The sequence below is a fragment of the Geotrypetes seraphini genome, chromosome 6 (assembly GCF_902459505.1).
Source record: "Geotrypetes seraphini chromosome 6, aGeoSer1.1, whole genome shotgun sequence".
Lineage (NCBI taxonomy): Eukaryota > Metazoa > Chordata > Amphibia > Gymnophiona > Dermophiidae > Geotrypetes > Geotrypetes seraphini.
In genome coordinates, this window is record NC_047089.1 from 192969262 (window position 1) to 192985777 (window position 16516).

Here is a 16516-nt window from a genome sequence, read left to right on the forward strand (position 1 = left end):
ATGCTCGAGAGGAAGGCTTTGAAGTTCTGGACTGTAGGGACAAGGTTATGTTGATGTCTCCAAGGATGAGCATTCTAGGGAATTGGCATGTGACACTTGAGATGATCTCATGTAGTTTGAAGTGCATTTGTAACCATATCTCAGGAGGGTGATATATTAACAGGATGCCAACAGAGCTGTTGAGGTTGTTGGTTTCATCTTGTAGGGAGCACACCATGTTTTCCAAGCCAGGAAATGTGGCCCTGTCTATTATGGAAATGTGAAAAAAACTCTTGTAAGTGAGAGCAATACCACCTCCTCTTTTGCCAGGCCTTGGAGTGTGCAGGATATTGTAGCCCAGGGGGTAGAGATGGGCCGGTTCAGAGCTGTTCAGCTCCTTGAGCCACATTTCAGTGAAGAATGCAAAGCTTATGTCCTTAGGGTATATCAGTTCTTTTAGCAGCAAGAGTTTGATATGGATCTGGTATTGATGTATAGGCATGGATCTGGAGTGGAGGATCTTTCATGGGTGCAGGGTTAAGTGACCAGGACTTGTAGAAGATTACTGCGCTTGGCAGGATAAGTGCACTTGTGTTTCTTTGCCACAGATGGTAGGTATTAGAAAAGATGGGTGGCAAAAGTAGTCAGTGGAAGGATGAATGGGTGATTGGGTAGCTTTATGTTGTTTTTTGACCAGTAAGTGGGGATGGGATAGTGTGGTGTGTGAATGTCTGCTCCTTGGTTGATGAGGCCAAGTAGGTCAAGCAATAATAAGTAAAGTGGATTCATAGTCACTAACCTGCTCAGCTGGGATTTAGGAAAGAAGGAGTTCAACCGATTCTTGACCTCCAAGACCTAAACAAATTCCTTTTTCAAGAAAGGTTTCACATGGGCTCTCTGGGAACCCTTCTCATGCTTCAACATAAAAACTGGCTTTGCTCTCTAGATCTAAAAAAAGACATACACTCATATAGTGCCTTTGACCTGGTAGACCATGAGATTTTACTAAGCTGTTTGGATTCGTTTGGAATTTCATGTAATGTTTGGAAATGGTTCCAAGGTTTTTTTTGAAATATAGATCTTATCAAGTATAAAGTGCTGGTACATATTCTTCCTTTTCCTTGTGGAGTAACCTGTGTGGTGTGTCACAAGGTTCGCCACTCTCGCCAACATTGTTTAACATCTATTTAGTGTCATTGGGTAATCTACTACATAGTTTGCAGGTAAATGTTATATCTATGCCGATGATATAACTATATTATTTAATCAGCACACATAAATTGTTATGAGAAAGTATATCATATGAATTAGCTACTTCGAGAATAGTCCAACCTAGCCCACCTCTTTAACACCCTCCCTTATAACCATTAATCACTTAGACCCTCAGAAATGCCACCATGATACTCAAGTGTTTTTCATAGTATCTGGCTTTATGCATTCGATCCTCAACGGGTCTCTTTAAATAAATTTTTTATAGTTGGATGTAGTTATGCCATTCAAGTTTTTAAATATTTTAAATACTTCAATACTTAGCTTAAATGGTCAGATTCTCAGGGATTAATAAGCCAACATGTTTCACCCAGAGGGTTTCTTCAAGGCTACTATCCCTTTATGAAGCTTATCGCCCACATATCGACCACCGAGTTCCTGTTATAACAGGAACTCGGTGGTCGATATCACCCGCATAGTCACTTTGATCAAAATATTAGGCGTTACGTTAGATCGTTCGTTATCTTTCAATGATCATACTGATCTATTGATTAAAAAAATGCTTTTCTGTATTATGGAAGCTTCGTACTATTAAAAAATATTTTGATTTAATGTCTTTTAGGTTATTGGTTCAGTTATCAATTTTTTCTGTTCTGGATTACTGTAATATTGTTTATCTGGGATCTCATTAAAAAATCCTTAATAGACTCAGAATAATACAGAATACAGCAGTCCGTTTGATTTTTGGCTTAAAAAAATATGACCATGTAAGCCCCTACTATTTAAAGATTCATTGGTTACCATTCAAGGCTAGAGTTCTGTTTAAGTTTGGCTGTATTTGTTTTAAAGTACTATTTGGACTGACCCCAGCTTACCTCTCTTCCCACTTAGAATTTTATAAGTCAAATAAGAACACACGTAAAGCTTATTGGTTTGTTTCCATCTGTAAAAGCATGTCGTTACAAAAGATTCTTAGGAAAATTTTGCATTTCAGGCTAGTGCAATGAATTCTTGCTGGAATATTCTTATTCCCCAAGCTTAGTCTTACCACTCATTTACAAAAGTTTTGAAAACTTACCTGTTTGACAAATATGTGACTTGACTGCCATTGTTGTTTTTTCCCAGAGATATTTGACATGTTTATGTATGTGATTCACTGCTTGTACAGTTTTTTCTTGTTGTAAACCGCCTTGAACTAATGGTTTGGTAGTATATAAGAATACATTATTATTATTCATTCTCCCTGCTCACAGGAAGTTCTTCTGCTTGGGAACTCTACATTATCAGTGCAAGGTCTTGCCATTCAGCTTTGCCTCAGCTCTTCATGTTTTCATGAAGCGTCTACTAGTCATAGCTGCACATGGGGCATACACATTTTCCCTCAACTTGATGACAGGTTAATCAAAGCAGCTTTGGAATAGACTACACAGACTGCAGTTCTCTCCACCATTTGCCTTCTAGAGCTCAATGGATTTGTGATTAATTATCTTGTCGCATCTTCAACAATTTATTGAAAATATATTTTATTAAGTTTTGCAATCAACAAGAACAGTAAAAACAACAATAACACCAGATACAGACAATCACTAAACTGGACCATCCCTCCCAGCCACCCACCCATCCCAATACAAAGGTAACAAATTCAACTGTTCAAAGTTCAAATGGGCTGACAATCAAGGGTTCAACAATTGACTTCGAGCCTTCGGGGTCAATGTGCGCCAAAAAGGCTCCCAAATAACAGAAAACTTACAGTCTGGAGCAATGTCCTGAGTGGCATCACAAAGGCGCTCCATAGAGGCTTGTTATAACATGAGAGTACGCCAATGAGATAAAGTGGGTGGGTCCGATGTTATCCAACAATGTAAAATGGTTTTCTTTCCCAATAAGAGTACTCTCTCCAAAAAGCCCCGAAAGCCCCTCGGAGTCCTGCATGGCAGAGACCCCATGGTAAACAACAGGGCATGACAAAGAGTATAGCCATAATTCTACATGTGAACAGTATGTTGGTGAATCTGCATCCAAAATGTTTGCACCAAAGGGCAAGTCCAAAATTGATGTCCCAATGTAGCAGGAGAGTAGCCGCATTTAAGACATTGATCAGAAGCACACAATTTGGCACGATACATATATGCCAGGGATCTATAAAGACGTAATAAAAACTTATAATTTGTTTCAATCAATAGGACCTGTGGCGTAATGTGCGAGGTGCGATGAAGACTAGCCTTGAGTTCAGCTGCCGTAACTACACAAGGCAGGTCCCCAGTCCATTTAACAGCATAGTGTTCATAAGAAATCTCCCCCAAGGCCTCTTGCAAATATCTATGATAAAACCGTAGTGGGATCTGGGTCTGAGCCGACAAGCTCAATGCCTCCGAGACAGACTCCTGTCACCTATCAGTTAAACTGTCCGAGGCAACGACTTCACATATGAAGACATCTGGTGGTAAGAAAACCAATCTCCAGCTGTCCAATGTAAATCCAATTGTAAAGCATCCAATGAATCCAAAGAGCCGGTGGAGGTAACCACCTAAAATACATATTGTGTATTAGTAGTACGCCACACCGAGTTAGGAAACTGAGAAGTGCCAGGAGGAAAGTCACCATTATCCAACAAAGGTAAAAAAAGGTGTGGTAAAAAATGGAATTCGCAAAGCCTTGCAGATAGTCCGCCAAACCCACCTTAGCAGTTGAAACAATATACCTCCAGCAGGAGGCAGGCGCCCCAGAAGACATCTAGCATGAAGAAGATAACTAAAATGGTAAGGCGTGCACAAGATAAGTTCAAAAGGTGTCGCAGAAAAATGAGAGGTACCTCTAAACCAGTCATTAAGATATCGCATTTGACAAGCCTGAGAAAGCATCCTCAGATTTCGCAATCCCAGACCTCCCTGATCCTTGGGTCTCTGCAGCACAGAGAGTGGCAATCTTGCTCTCCTCCCATTCCATAAATAAAGACTCAAACTTCTCCACAAATCTTTATCATGTTTTACAGAAAGCAACACAGGCAGCATCTGAAAAACATAGAGCCATTGCGGAACCAACACCATATTATACAATGCTATCTTACCCATCAAAGAAAGAGGGAAGACCCTCCAATGTTGCAATTTCTGTTTGGTTGCTAGCAAGAGTGGTCCGACATTCAGTTGATACAATTGTGTAAGATCAGCTGGAATCTTAATCCCTAAATAAATCAAAAAATCAGATGCCCACCGCAAAGGAAAAGCCCCCTGCCACCCCACTGGGTATATCCAGAGACAGGGGCAACACCAAAGATTTCTGAAAATTTAAGACCAGACCTGAGTACATACTAAATTCATCTAAAAGAGCCAAGGCCCTGGTCAATGATGGTTGTGGATCTGCAAGGGTAAGCAACATATCATCAGCATATGCCAAAACACGCAATTGAGAACTACCCTCTGGCAGCCCCCACAAAACATCATCCCTTTGTAAGGTGCGCAAAAAGGAGTCCAAATATAACAAAAACAACAGGGGTGACAGGGGACTACCCTGCTGCATCCCCCTAGCAATTGCTAAGCGTGATGTCGTGATACCATTCACCAATATACAAGCTGTTGGGTTCGAGTATAACAAGCGCACTACCTCCTGAAACCAGCCCGTAATGCCCATATAAGTAAGGACGTGGACAGATATCCCCAATTAACCTGATCAAAAGCCTTAGCGGCATCTAAGCCAACTAACCAATAAACTGTGGAGGTTAGATCCCTTCCAAATTTAATCACATAGAATGCATGGTCCCTCCTTTACCTGGCCCCTACTCCCTTCCCCTGAAGGTGTGATTCTTGAAGATGTAGACTTGGTTTCGATTGATCTTTCTGTGGATGTATGCAGGATACTGTGAACTTCCAGGAAGCTTTCTACACAAAGATGTTACAAATTTAAATGGAAGCATTTTTCACTCTGGTGTAGAACTGGAGCACTTGACCCTAACACATGCCCTCTTCCATCTTTCTAATACTGGTCTAAAAATGATAATATTTAGAAGTAAAAACAAAGGAAAAAAATAATACCTTTTTTATTGGACTAGCTTAATGTAGTTTATGATTAGCTTTCAAAGGTAACCCATTCTTCCTCAGATTAGAAATGATCTTTCTTTTTGTTTTATTTCTATATATTACCTTGAAGAGTGGACTAACATGGCCACCACACCTTTTCTCTCTGGTCTAAAAATGAATTCAGAGTACAGTTGAGTGCTATTAGCACATTCCACTCAAGAATCGATAACAAGCCACTGATGTTCTTCCTGTAGTAGTCTGGTTTATTAAAGGTTTGTTTAAATCATACTACATCTAGTAATGAGGCACCTTAACGTCATCCTCATGGCTCTCATGAAACCTCCATTTGAACCACTTCACTTTCTAAAGTTTCTTAATTGTGTTCCTAATTTTACTCGCTTCTGCCAGACCTGTAAGTGAACTTCAAGATCTTGTGGTAGATCCACCTTCCACCAGATTCTATCATGACAGAATAGTTCTCTAATCTCACCCCAAGTTCCTCCCTAAGATAGTATTGGAATTCCACCTCAGTGGAAATCAGTCTGTCTTCTTTCCTAAACCACATACTCATCCTGGTGAGGCAACATTGCATACCTTGGACTGCAAGTGTTCTTTAGCATATTATATGGACCAAGCTATACCTCTCAGGTTTTTTTGTCCTTTGACTAACAGATTGGAGATTCCCATCACCTAAAGTACCATCTCCACTGTTGGCACTGGGCTCTGTGGATGTCATCACCTACCTGTGAGAATATATGCCTGCTTTCCTCAGAGAACTCCTGCTACAGGTAAGTGACTGCTTTATAGTTGCATTCATCATGCTATAAATCTATATTTGTATTATCCAGGTGTGCAACAACAAGAAACATTGCCATTGCAATAAAGAGTGGGCTCCTCCAGACTGCACTACACCAGGATTTGGAGGAAGTGTTGACAGTGGACCTTTAGTTAAAGGCTCATTCCTAAACTTTACTTATCCTCCTGAAAAAGAAGAAGGTGGTGGTGAAGGAGGTGGTGGTAAAGAAAATGGTGGTAATCGTGATGGTAGGAAAAACTTTTTTGCTAAGAATGAATCATTGATGAACATAATTCAGCTGATCTATCATATAGGAGAAATAAGCAGTTTTGTAAGACATGTACAATATCCCTTACCTCCTCATACCCTGTGCTGCCCGAGGGTGGTTTCAGACTGTTTTACTGCATTAAAACTGTTTGTTGAGTGGAGTTTTTTGACTTATGATTAAGCTTCACTTGCTGTTTTTTAGCTTATGCTATAGTAGTTTTGTGCAGGATGTACTGAGGTCTTTTTCTCCACTTTTTGTGCTAAAATTGCAGCATCAGTCTTTTCCCTCCCTGCGGAAGAGAGTAGAGTATGCCATTTATATATTTTCTGGGGGGTTTTCCTACTCTTGCCTCAAATATATTTTTCTGTGTGATAATTAAACTTAGCAATCATGATTATACCAAAATTGCCCCTATTAGAACAATCCTGTAAGATTCATAACTACTTCATTGTGTCAATTTTCAAAGGAAATGATCTCCTTGATATTTAAACTCCTTGTTGGTGTTACTTTAAAATGCTGACTGCCATTTAAAATTAATCCTTAGATATGCAGTGCTGGGCCATTCTGGATACTGGTACTGAATATCTGGATATAAAGCAGTCACTGAAAGTTACCTATGTACTGCTTACATTCTGCATTAGTACCCACATAATTATTTGAACAATTAAGAACATTAACTTGCCTGAATAGTTATCCAGTACTAAATATCAGCAGTAGTACCTGGACAACTTTACCTCCTGGATAGTGTCAGGGCAGTCGGTAAAGCTTTCAACAGTATTACAAGATAATTCTGCTGAAAATCAGTAGCTGTTTCTGGTAACTGGTACTTACCCAAAATGAGGCCACCCCTATCCAGTTAAATGCCACTGAATATCAACCTATATGTTTGTTGGCAGCTGAAAAACATATTCTGTAAATTTTCAGTCCCTAGATGGATAGTGGCAGGGTAAAAATCTGTTTAACTATCTGCCACTATTGGTATAGTGGTGAGGTGGAGTTAAGTGGTATATTGAAATTATCTAAATTCAGCTACTATAAAGCCTGTAGCAGCTGTAGTGAGTGGTGGATATGCATATTTAGCACTGCTGACTTTATGCATAGCCATACATATTGTCACCCATCCGGCCTCAGCCTTGATAGCTGCAGTGCCATGGCAGGTGGCCTCAATGAACCCGGCATGCTCCTCAAAATGGAGGATGCCCTTCATAGAGGAATATCTTATAATAGTTCAAAGAGTGCTTCCTTAACCTATTCAACGCTAGGTAAATCAACCACCAGATTAGCACTTGTTCAAAAGGCAAGAACAAGTTTTATTTTTCTTAGTGCAAAAGAATGGAAAAACAGAAACCAACGATCAGGCTTTCGCCTAAAGGCACTTAACCAGGTCAGTTCATTAAGCTCTACTCCAAATAGCAGAAAACAAGAGCATTTTGTCAAAAGGCAAAATAAATTCCAAATCCCCTTGGGCTCCATGTCTCCCAAAAACAGTGTGTTCAGTGAGATTTCTACAGTTCCTTTGGGGGTGGCCGCCTGCCACTCCCAACTAAGGTGCCCAGGCTTCAGTAGCCCCAGTTCTGTCCACTTCACCAGGCCCTTTTTGGCATAACTATAATGAAATGTTCAAAACAGAGCTCTAACTCCATTCCTTTCAGTTCACCAGACCTGCTTTGTACAAGTAACAGCAGGTTCCAGCTCCGAAGAGCTTAACTGAGGGAAAATTGCTGAACCTGCTTCACAAACTTATGCTTCACCAAAGTATTCCACAAAAAAGACCCACCCAGCTCTTCAGCAAACTCCTAACAGTTTAAAAACACTCAGGACTGCCTGATCTCAAACAAACCAGTTCTCAAATGGAAAAATTAAAAAACCCACCTATCCCACAAAAACACAGGTCAAGGAGCCTTCTTATAACTTCTCCTTATGAGTTTTCTAGAGACAATATTTCTTAAGGCTGATTTGGCCTCAAGAAACAAAAAAAGTTTTTACAGTCCTGTGGTCAGGTAGCAATTTCCCTAAATTCTGTAGCTCCTTCTTCCTGCAGCTGCTTGGCCTGGAGAGACTTCAAGAGAATCTGTTCCTTCACTGCTCTCTCCAGCTTGTATGTGCTAGGTTTAAACCTCTCAGTGCCACACCCAAACCTGCCTGAGTGGGGAGCAGGCTTCAGCACTTTCTGGATCCCTCTGTGGCCACTCCAGAGATTTTCCTTTCCTTTAACTATAGGGACCTGCTTAGATTTGTGCCTGGGAAAGACAGCTCTGTATTCACTGGTCTCTATCTTCTTGTGTGCCTACCCTTTTCTGCTAGAGGGAAACACTGCTGCTCTGTCTTTATGGGTAAAAGGGCTGACTTCAGGGTCAGAAATGTTACAATATACATAGTTATTTAAATACCGTGGGGCCCTTTTACTAAAGGTTAATGCACACTAATGGAATTAGTGTACACTAAATGCTAAGAAGTTCATTTTATACCTATATATAAAGACACCCGTGTTTGGCATTTAAATAAAGAGGCTGACTGTTGCACGTAAAAACTTTTTCTCCTGACCCTAATCTTCAGTATTAAGCTTTACTTCATGTATGTCTACATACAAAAATAAGACAATTACCAAAAAACATTTATATAGATAAATGGCTTCTTAAGTAACCAGGCTGTTAAAAATGCCTACCTTCCCTACAAGTAGAAGTGTAAGCTTACAGTTCTTTTAGTTTATGTGGCTGTTAGGGCCTATGGTTTTGTTTTGACTGCAGCTGTTCTTCATTGCCCCTTCCTCTGTTCACAGAATTTATCTCCTTAGGCAACTAACCTAAGGTTTAAACCAGCTCTGGTCCCTGTGGATTTATTTTGGAAGACTAATCCCATAAATTAATGCTGGCCAGCAATTCATTTAATTCCCTCTCTTCTCACCTGATTAAGTCCTCCCGCTTGTGATGGCTGCGCAACAGATAGAAGAAAGCAGCAGAAGTACCGTATTTTCAGTTTCGATTTTACCGTATTACCGTATTTCGATTTTACAAACCGTGCATAACCTTGCGCGTTATACACGTGAGCGCGTTGTATAAATTTTTTTTTACATCGTTCCCCCCCCCCGACGTCCAATTCACCCCGCAGGACCGCTCGCACCCCCACCACAAAGGATCGCTCGCACGCACTCGCACCCGCACCCCCACCCCGAAGGACCGCTCGCACCCCCACAGCCTCCCGACCCCCCCCCCCCATCATGTAGAAGTTCCTACCGTGGTCCTGCTGCTTCCTCTTCCGGCGGTCTGTGAGCCCTGCGTCTGCGCTGCTTCCTCTTCCGGCGGTCCCGCCCTTTCTCTGACATCCTCGCTTGTGAAGACTGATGAGAAGAATTTGTTTAACCTGTCGGCTACCTCTTCTTGCTCCTTTATCACTCCCTTTTTGTCTCCATCATCCAACGGTCCTACTTCCTCCCTCGCCGGTTGCTTCCCTTTAACATATCTGAAGAACGATTTGAAGTTTTTTGCCTCCCTGGCCAGCCTGTCTTCGTATTCTCTTTTCGCTCTCCTAGCCACTTGATGACATTCTCTTTGGCGTTTTCTGTGTTCCTTCCAGTTTTCCCCAGTTTGGTCCTTTTTCCATTTCCGGAATGAATTTTTCTTATCTCCTATCGCTTTCTTCACTTCATTGTTTATCCATGCGGGGTCTTTTGTTCGGTTTTTTTTGCACCCTTTTCTAAATCTGGGGATGTACATATGTTGTGCTTCTTGCACTGTGTCCTTGAATAGAGACCAGGCTTGCTCTACAGTTTCTCCTTTCCTTGAGCTATTTCTGAGTTTTTTCCTTACCATTGCTCTCATAGCATCATAGTTCCCTTTCTTAAAGTTGAACGTTGTCACTGTGGTTCTCTTCCCTTTTGCTGTACCTACTCCTAATTTGTACTGAATCATGTTGTGATCGCTGTTTCCTAGTGGTCCTACTATTTCCACTTCTTTTGCAGAAAAAAAAGTCTGCAAAATAGTTGCAGATAATAACTTTATATCAAATTTCGATATTAGATATCAAACACTAAAGAATAAACTGGCAAGAAAATTAAACAGTGCAAATTTCAGTAGATATACAGTAAAACCTTGGTTTGCGAGCATAATTCATTCCAGAAACATGCTTGTAATCCAAAACACTCATATATCAAAGTGAATTTCCCCATAAGAAATAAAAGAAACTCAAACAATTTGTTCTACGATTCAAAAACTTTAATATAAAATACTGTACTGTATAAAGTAAAAATAGATTAACCTGCACTTTACTTTTGAAAAAAAAATCATGGCTGGTATGAGGGAGACGAGAGAGAGGAGAGAATGAGGGTTATTGTGTAGGATGACATGATGCGCGTATTGCAACACCTTGCTCATTTAGAACAATCACTACACTCCTGCAGCATCAGAGAGAGAAGAACCATTGGCTCAGTTGTCATGCACATATACTGAATGTACTCGTATTGCAAGACCACACTCGTTTATCAAGTTAAAATTTAATAAGACATTTTGCTCATCTTGCAAAACACTCGCACAGCAAGTTACTCATAATCCAAGGTTTTACTGTATTTGTCTCGTAGGCAATTGAATTGATGCAGATTGAAAATGCATTCACATCCCCACTGCCCTCAACCCATCTGCCTCTATTTATCTCACTTCCCACTTGCCCTCAGTCCATTCCCCCCCTCATTTGCACATGTAGTTCAAATTCCTTATTATTTTACTCATGCAGTGAGCACGATTACTGGATCTTGGCCCAACATAGGATACCTTTTGATGCCAATTAACTTACACAAAAATATCCATTTTCATAAAAATGATATTTATTCAATTTATATCAAAATTAAACCTGAGGTTAAAATTAGAATTAAAATACTAATTAATTATATGCATTACATGCATTTCTATAAACCATTACCCCATAATCATTGTTTGTGTGAGGGAGACTTGTTACATGTGAGACAAAGTTGTCTTCATGTGGAGAAAGATCTCCACAGAATCAGAGCTGTGTAGTTGCTTATATAATATTACAATGTGTTGACACGTCACTTCAGCTTCCAATATTTAGCTAACACATTCTCTTAGAAGACGGGACTATTTCAGACAAAGAAATTCTTTAGGTTTTAAACAGGCTTACAGAGTATAAAAATTAAATATATTTTTTTACAATTTCTAAAATATTCTAAATATGTATTTAGAATTACATAAAATGATATGATAATGTGTAGTCTTAAAAAGAAGACTCCTTATCACCACTAGAGCTGACAATTTACCAAAGGAATGCAAAACTTGTTTTTAGAAAGAAAGGATATATCTTATCCTTTGCCCAGTACTTTTTTATATAGGCTAGCAAGTCGTTCTACAGTCTTAAAGAATGAATAAAAAAAAGCTCTTTCTGACCAAAGTAATTTTCTCTGGAAAACTGAGTTTGTCACAGACACAAAACAACTAATTTCTTCTTCAGTACCTCTGCTTTAAGATCTAGATGGGCTATACAAGTTTTTCCTATACTAATAAGAGAAAAGACCAGTTTGTGAACAGAAAATATTCTTAAATTAAGAAACCTTTTATTTTAAATTTAGTTTTAAGTTATTTCACCTAAACCAAGCAGGGTCAAATAGCTGACCTATATCCCATCTTGGGCCTCCTGGAATGTCTAGTCAATGACTGAGAATTTCCATGGCAGCAATCCAGGCTGACCAAAGGTCAGATAGGTCAAACTGCACATATTTTTCCAAAGTATTTATAAGTTTATAGAATATTTTCTTATTTGAATATCACACATCATGCAGTTGATCACCTTTCATTCTTTATTGGGTCCAAGACATCCATACATTCATATTTCACATATTCAATAATTATTTAAGCACATAGAAGATATTTTAATATACAGGCTTCCCTTGCTCAGGAATGTGAAATCATATATCTTCATTACAACTAGATGAGAAACCAGAGGCCCCTTTTACCAGTCTCTTAAGCATAGCAGTTTAAGCAAAGAACAAGAAAAAGACAAAGGCGGGAACTAGATGAGAAACCAGAGGCCCCTTTTACCAGTCTCTTAAGCATAGCAGTTTAAGCAAAGAACAAGAAAAAGACAAAGGCGGGAACTTGGTTTGTTCTAAACTAAACAAAGAGAGGGAGAAAGAACTCTTATAATTTTAAGTTTTTACCTCTACAGGTTCACTTATGGCCTCTTTTACAAAGCTGCGCTAGCGGCTGTGCTAACGGCCCCGAAGTCCATAGAGATTTAAAGGGCTTTGGGGCTGTTGCCATGTGGCAGCCGCTAGTGCGGCTTTGTAAAAGAGGCCATTAATCTTTCCTAAATTCTGCTTAACCAGCAAGTTACACAAATGTATATATTATTATACCTTTGATTTTCTTATCATTTATTCAGTTTTTTTCTGGCTCTTAACTGCATCCCATATTCAATTTCTGTATCTCTTTCCCAGAGAAGCACCTAACTTTTCATATGCTTTAAATTGGGCGTTGCCTTATCTATCAATTTTGTCTCTAGCTAGTTTACCCAAAACTATATTGAAAGTAGGTGTCTACATGTATAAAAATCTACATCCAGCTGGGGTTTCTTTTTTTTTATGCTTGCATATTTCAAACATATACCTTTTATGCTATCTGTCTTAAGATGGTTTGCCACACCTTTGTTTATTTGAGTCAAAGGGCCACTTCCTCGGCAGAGACAAGGGCAGGAAGCTTGGGTGAAAGAAGTGGCAGTTTATAGTACCAGTATTTTATCAATTGGAGATGGATCACAGAGAGGAAGGAGGTGAGGGGGTTGGACAGAATTACAAGTGATTTTTTATGGTGAACATTTATGTCATTAGTGAAGGGACAGTGAGAGCACTTATGAACACAGGCAAAGGCCAAGTATTTCTAACTCCCTAAGCTGACCCTCTCAGGAAACCCCCAAAAATGCTTCTGACATGAAATCAACTCAGAGTTTCAAGATATACATTCACACATCTGAGCCACCTCAGCTTTATCTGAATATCGAAGCTCTACACCATAGATCTTCCTACAATCCCAAGACAATAGATCACTCCCAAGGCTCCAGTCCCTCAGTTCTCAAAAGAACATTTAGTTTTCAAAAACTAGTTTCAGATTTTCCAAACTTCACCCAGTGGTATATATTGGCCAAGGAAAGGATTACAGGAAAACAAACATAAAAACAAACCACCAGTAATATTAGACAATCTGAGTTGAATCAGTAGTCTTACACAATGAAGGGGTTTAAAATTCTCTATTTCCCAGTATTTAATACTTTTTAGCAACAGGAGTCAAAAAATCCAGTTTAAATTCTGAAGCACATTTTAAAAGTCCTTATAAATTTTCCTTTGAAATATTACTCCAAACTTAATTTAGAACTCTCAATCATGTTTTCAAATATCTTCTAAAAAGAATAAACTTTTACTCATAATGACAGGAGTTGCCATTCAACAAATTACGAGAAATTGGAAAAATTATGATAGACTAAGTTATAATTTCTGGTGGAATTCACTGTGCCATATTTTTTAAATGGAGAGAATATTAGCTATTCAGCAGGGACGATATAAAAGATTTATTGATGTTTGGGAGCCATTAACAAATTATTGTAAGGATTGATTATAGTTAATAATTTATTTTTCCCCTTTATTGTTGAAGTATAGAGTGGGGGGAGGGTGGGTGTAAATTTTAGTTATTTCTGAAAATGTTATATGGGAGGGAGGGGGTAGGGAGGAATTTTATTATGATGCAATATATGTATGATTAATAAGTGTTATTAAAGTATATATGAATGTATATTTAAATTACTTGTTGAAGATTTAAAAATGAATAAAGATTAAAAAAAAAAAAAGAAATCTCAATCATGAGAACCACAAAACCTCAGCTCTATTCTATTTTAGAACTTTCTTGGTACACACCTTGGCTCAACATAAGCAGGTTTAATCTGCAGCATTTCTCATGAAATCAAACATTTTCAGGAAATATTATTTAAAAAATATTAATTCCTTCTACACACACACTCCAGAACAAACATAAGAACATAAGAAAAGCTGCTGCTGGGTCAGACCAGTGGTCCAAACATAGAAACTTTAAATCAGCAGCCTCACCAATTCCTAGTGCTGCCTTGATCTCTGTTTTCCTCTCACAATAATTGTTCTGGCCTGGGCACTTAATGATAGAATTGCTATTATGTCCAAAGTTTCCTCCAAGCTTCCTGCTGGAGACTATCTCTTAAAGGACCCACGGCAACAAGAGAGCATCCGTTGAAAATCAGGGGTGGGAAATTTCATAGCAACACCAGGAAGTATTTCTTCACCGAAAGGGTGGTTGATCATTGGAATGATCTTCCGCTGCAGGTAATTGAGGCCAGCAGCGTGCCAGATTTAAAAAAAAAAAAAATGGGATCAGCTTGTGGGATCTCTTCATGGAAGAAATTAGGGGGGTGGGTCATTAGAGTGGGCAGACTTGATGTGCTGTGGCCCTTTTCTGCCATCATTTACTGTTTCTATGTTTCTCATCTCTATGATCCCCCTGTAGCTCATAGGTTCTGTGCATAGACCCATCCCCCAAGCAGCCTTCACTATTTCCTCATAAATTTCTCTGCTTTAAATTTATATATATTTTTTCTAGCTGTTACAATTATATCCGCTATAATAATTCCCTTAGCGCGCATGCACTCTTCAAACCTAGTGGCTCCTTGCGTCCATAGCTCTGTGGCTGGCAGAATCTTAAAGAGTGCGGCGTGTGCACATGGACATTCGGAGTGTGTGCGCGTGGACATTCGGAGCTGACATTGGGGAGAGAAGGAGGCGGCGGTGACTGAGCTACGGAGCTAGGGGAGGGAAGGCCACAACCACTGCCACTCCCTGGTCGCACGGCCTTCTCTGCCTTCACTCTCCCCTCTGGGTCAGAGCACCATTGCAGCTCACAGGAGCCGCACTCTCTGCCTGCCCGGTGGCGAACCAACACCCCTTACCTCAGAATTTGTGTTCGTTGGGCGGGTCAAGGATGAGAATTTGTTTATTCGCTGCCATGGCGCTGGAGGCTAGTGGCGCTGCCACAGAGAGGGGGGTGGGGTGGGGGCGGCCGAAGGAAGGGGAGTGGGGCTCAGGCGGAGAATGGGAAGGAGGGAAAGAGACAGACAGACACACAGACAGCGGCCAAGGAGAGAGAGAGAGAAAGAGACAGAAAGACAAACAGACACAGAGACAGCAGCCAAGGAGAGAGAGAGAGAGGCAGAAAGACAGACAGACAGCGGCCAAAGAGAAAGGTAGAAAGACAGACAGCGGCCAAGGAGAGAGAGAGAGAGAGAGACAGCGGCCAAGGAGAAAGAGAGAGAAAGAGACAGAAAGACAGACACACAGACAGCAGCCAAGGAGAGAGAGAGAGAGGCAGAAAGACAGACAGACAGCGGCCAACGAGAGACAGAAAGACAGACAGACAGCGGCCAAGGAGAGAGAGAGAGAGAGACAGCGGCCAAGGAGAAAGAGAGAGAAAGAGACAGAAAGACAGACACACAAACAGCAGCCAAGGAGAGAGAGAGAGAGGCAGAAAGACAGACAGACAGACACACGGACAATGGTCAAAGAGAGACAAAGAAAGAAAGACAAACAGACAGTGGCCAAAGAGAGAGAGAGCCAGAAAGACAGACAGACACACGGACAGTGGTCAAAGAGAGACACAGAAAGACAGACAGACAGCGGCCAAAGAGAGAGAGAGAGACAGAAAGAAAGAAAGACAGACAGTGGCTAAGGAGAGAGACAGAAAGACAGACAGACAAACAGACAGTGGTCAAGGAGAGACACAGAAAGAAAGAAAGACAGACTGACAGCAGCCAAAGAGAGAGAGAGAGACAGACAGAAAGAAAGACAGTGGCCAAGGAGAGAGAGAGACGGACAGCCACATCTATTCTAGCATCCGTTAATGTAACGGGCTTAAAGACTAGTACTAAAATAATATATCATAATAAACAAAACAGTATTTGCAGTATTCTAGACAAATATGCACCTACTTTAATCCATAAAATATTGAATAAATATCTAGTATTTTTGTTCTGATATATAATATTTACATATTGTAATTCATCCATAATTGATTCATATAACAGATGTAATAAAACAATTGTAGAACCTCTGGTGGTGATCTTTACTTCTAAGTAAACAACCCTCCCTTCCCTATTCTCAACCCACAGTCTCTTGTATGGTTCTCATCCCTCATGCTAAATAAATTTACATATTTCTGCTATCTAGGCAGTGCCATT

General features: G+C 40.1%; 1 protein-coding gene across 1 annotated transcript in view; it reads left to right on the forward strand.

The window, feature by feature from the left end:
* Positions 1 to 16516, forward strand: part of LOC117363105 (disintegrin and metalloproteinase domain-containing protein 9-like) — a 301668-nt gene that overhangs the window by 216850 nt on the left and 68302 nt on the right. Inside the window, exon 8 of the mRNA XM_033950405.1 lies at positions 6050 to 6245. Coding sequence (XP_033806296.1) covers positions 6050 to 6245 — 196 coding nt within the window. The remainder of the gene's footprint in view (positions 1 to 6049; positions 6246 to 16516) is intronic.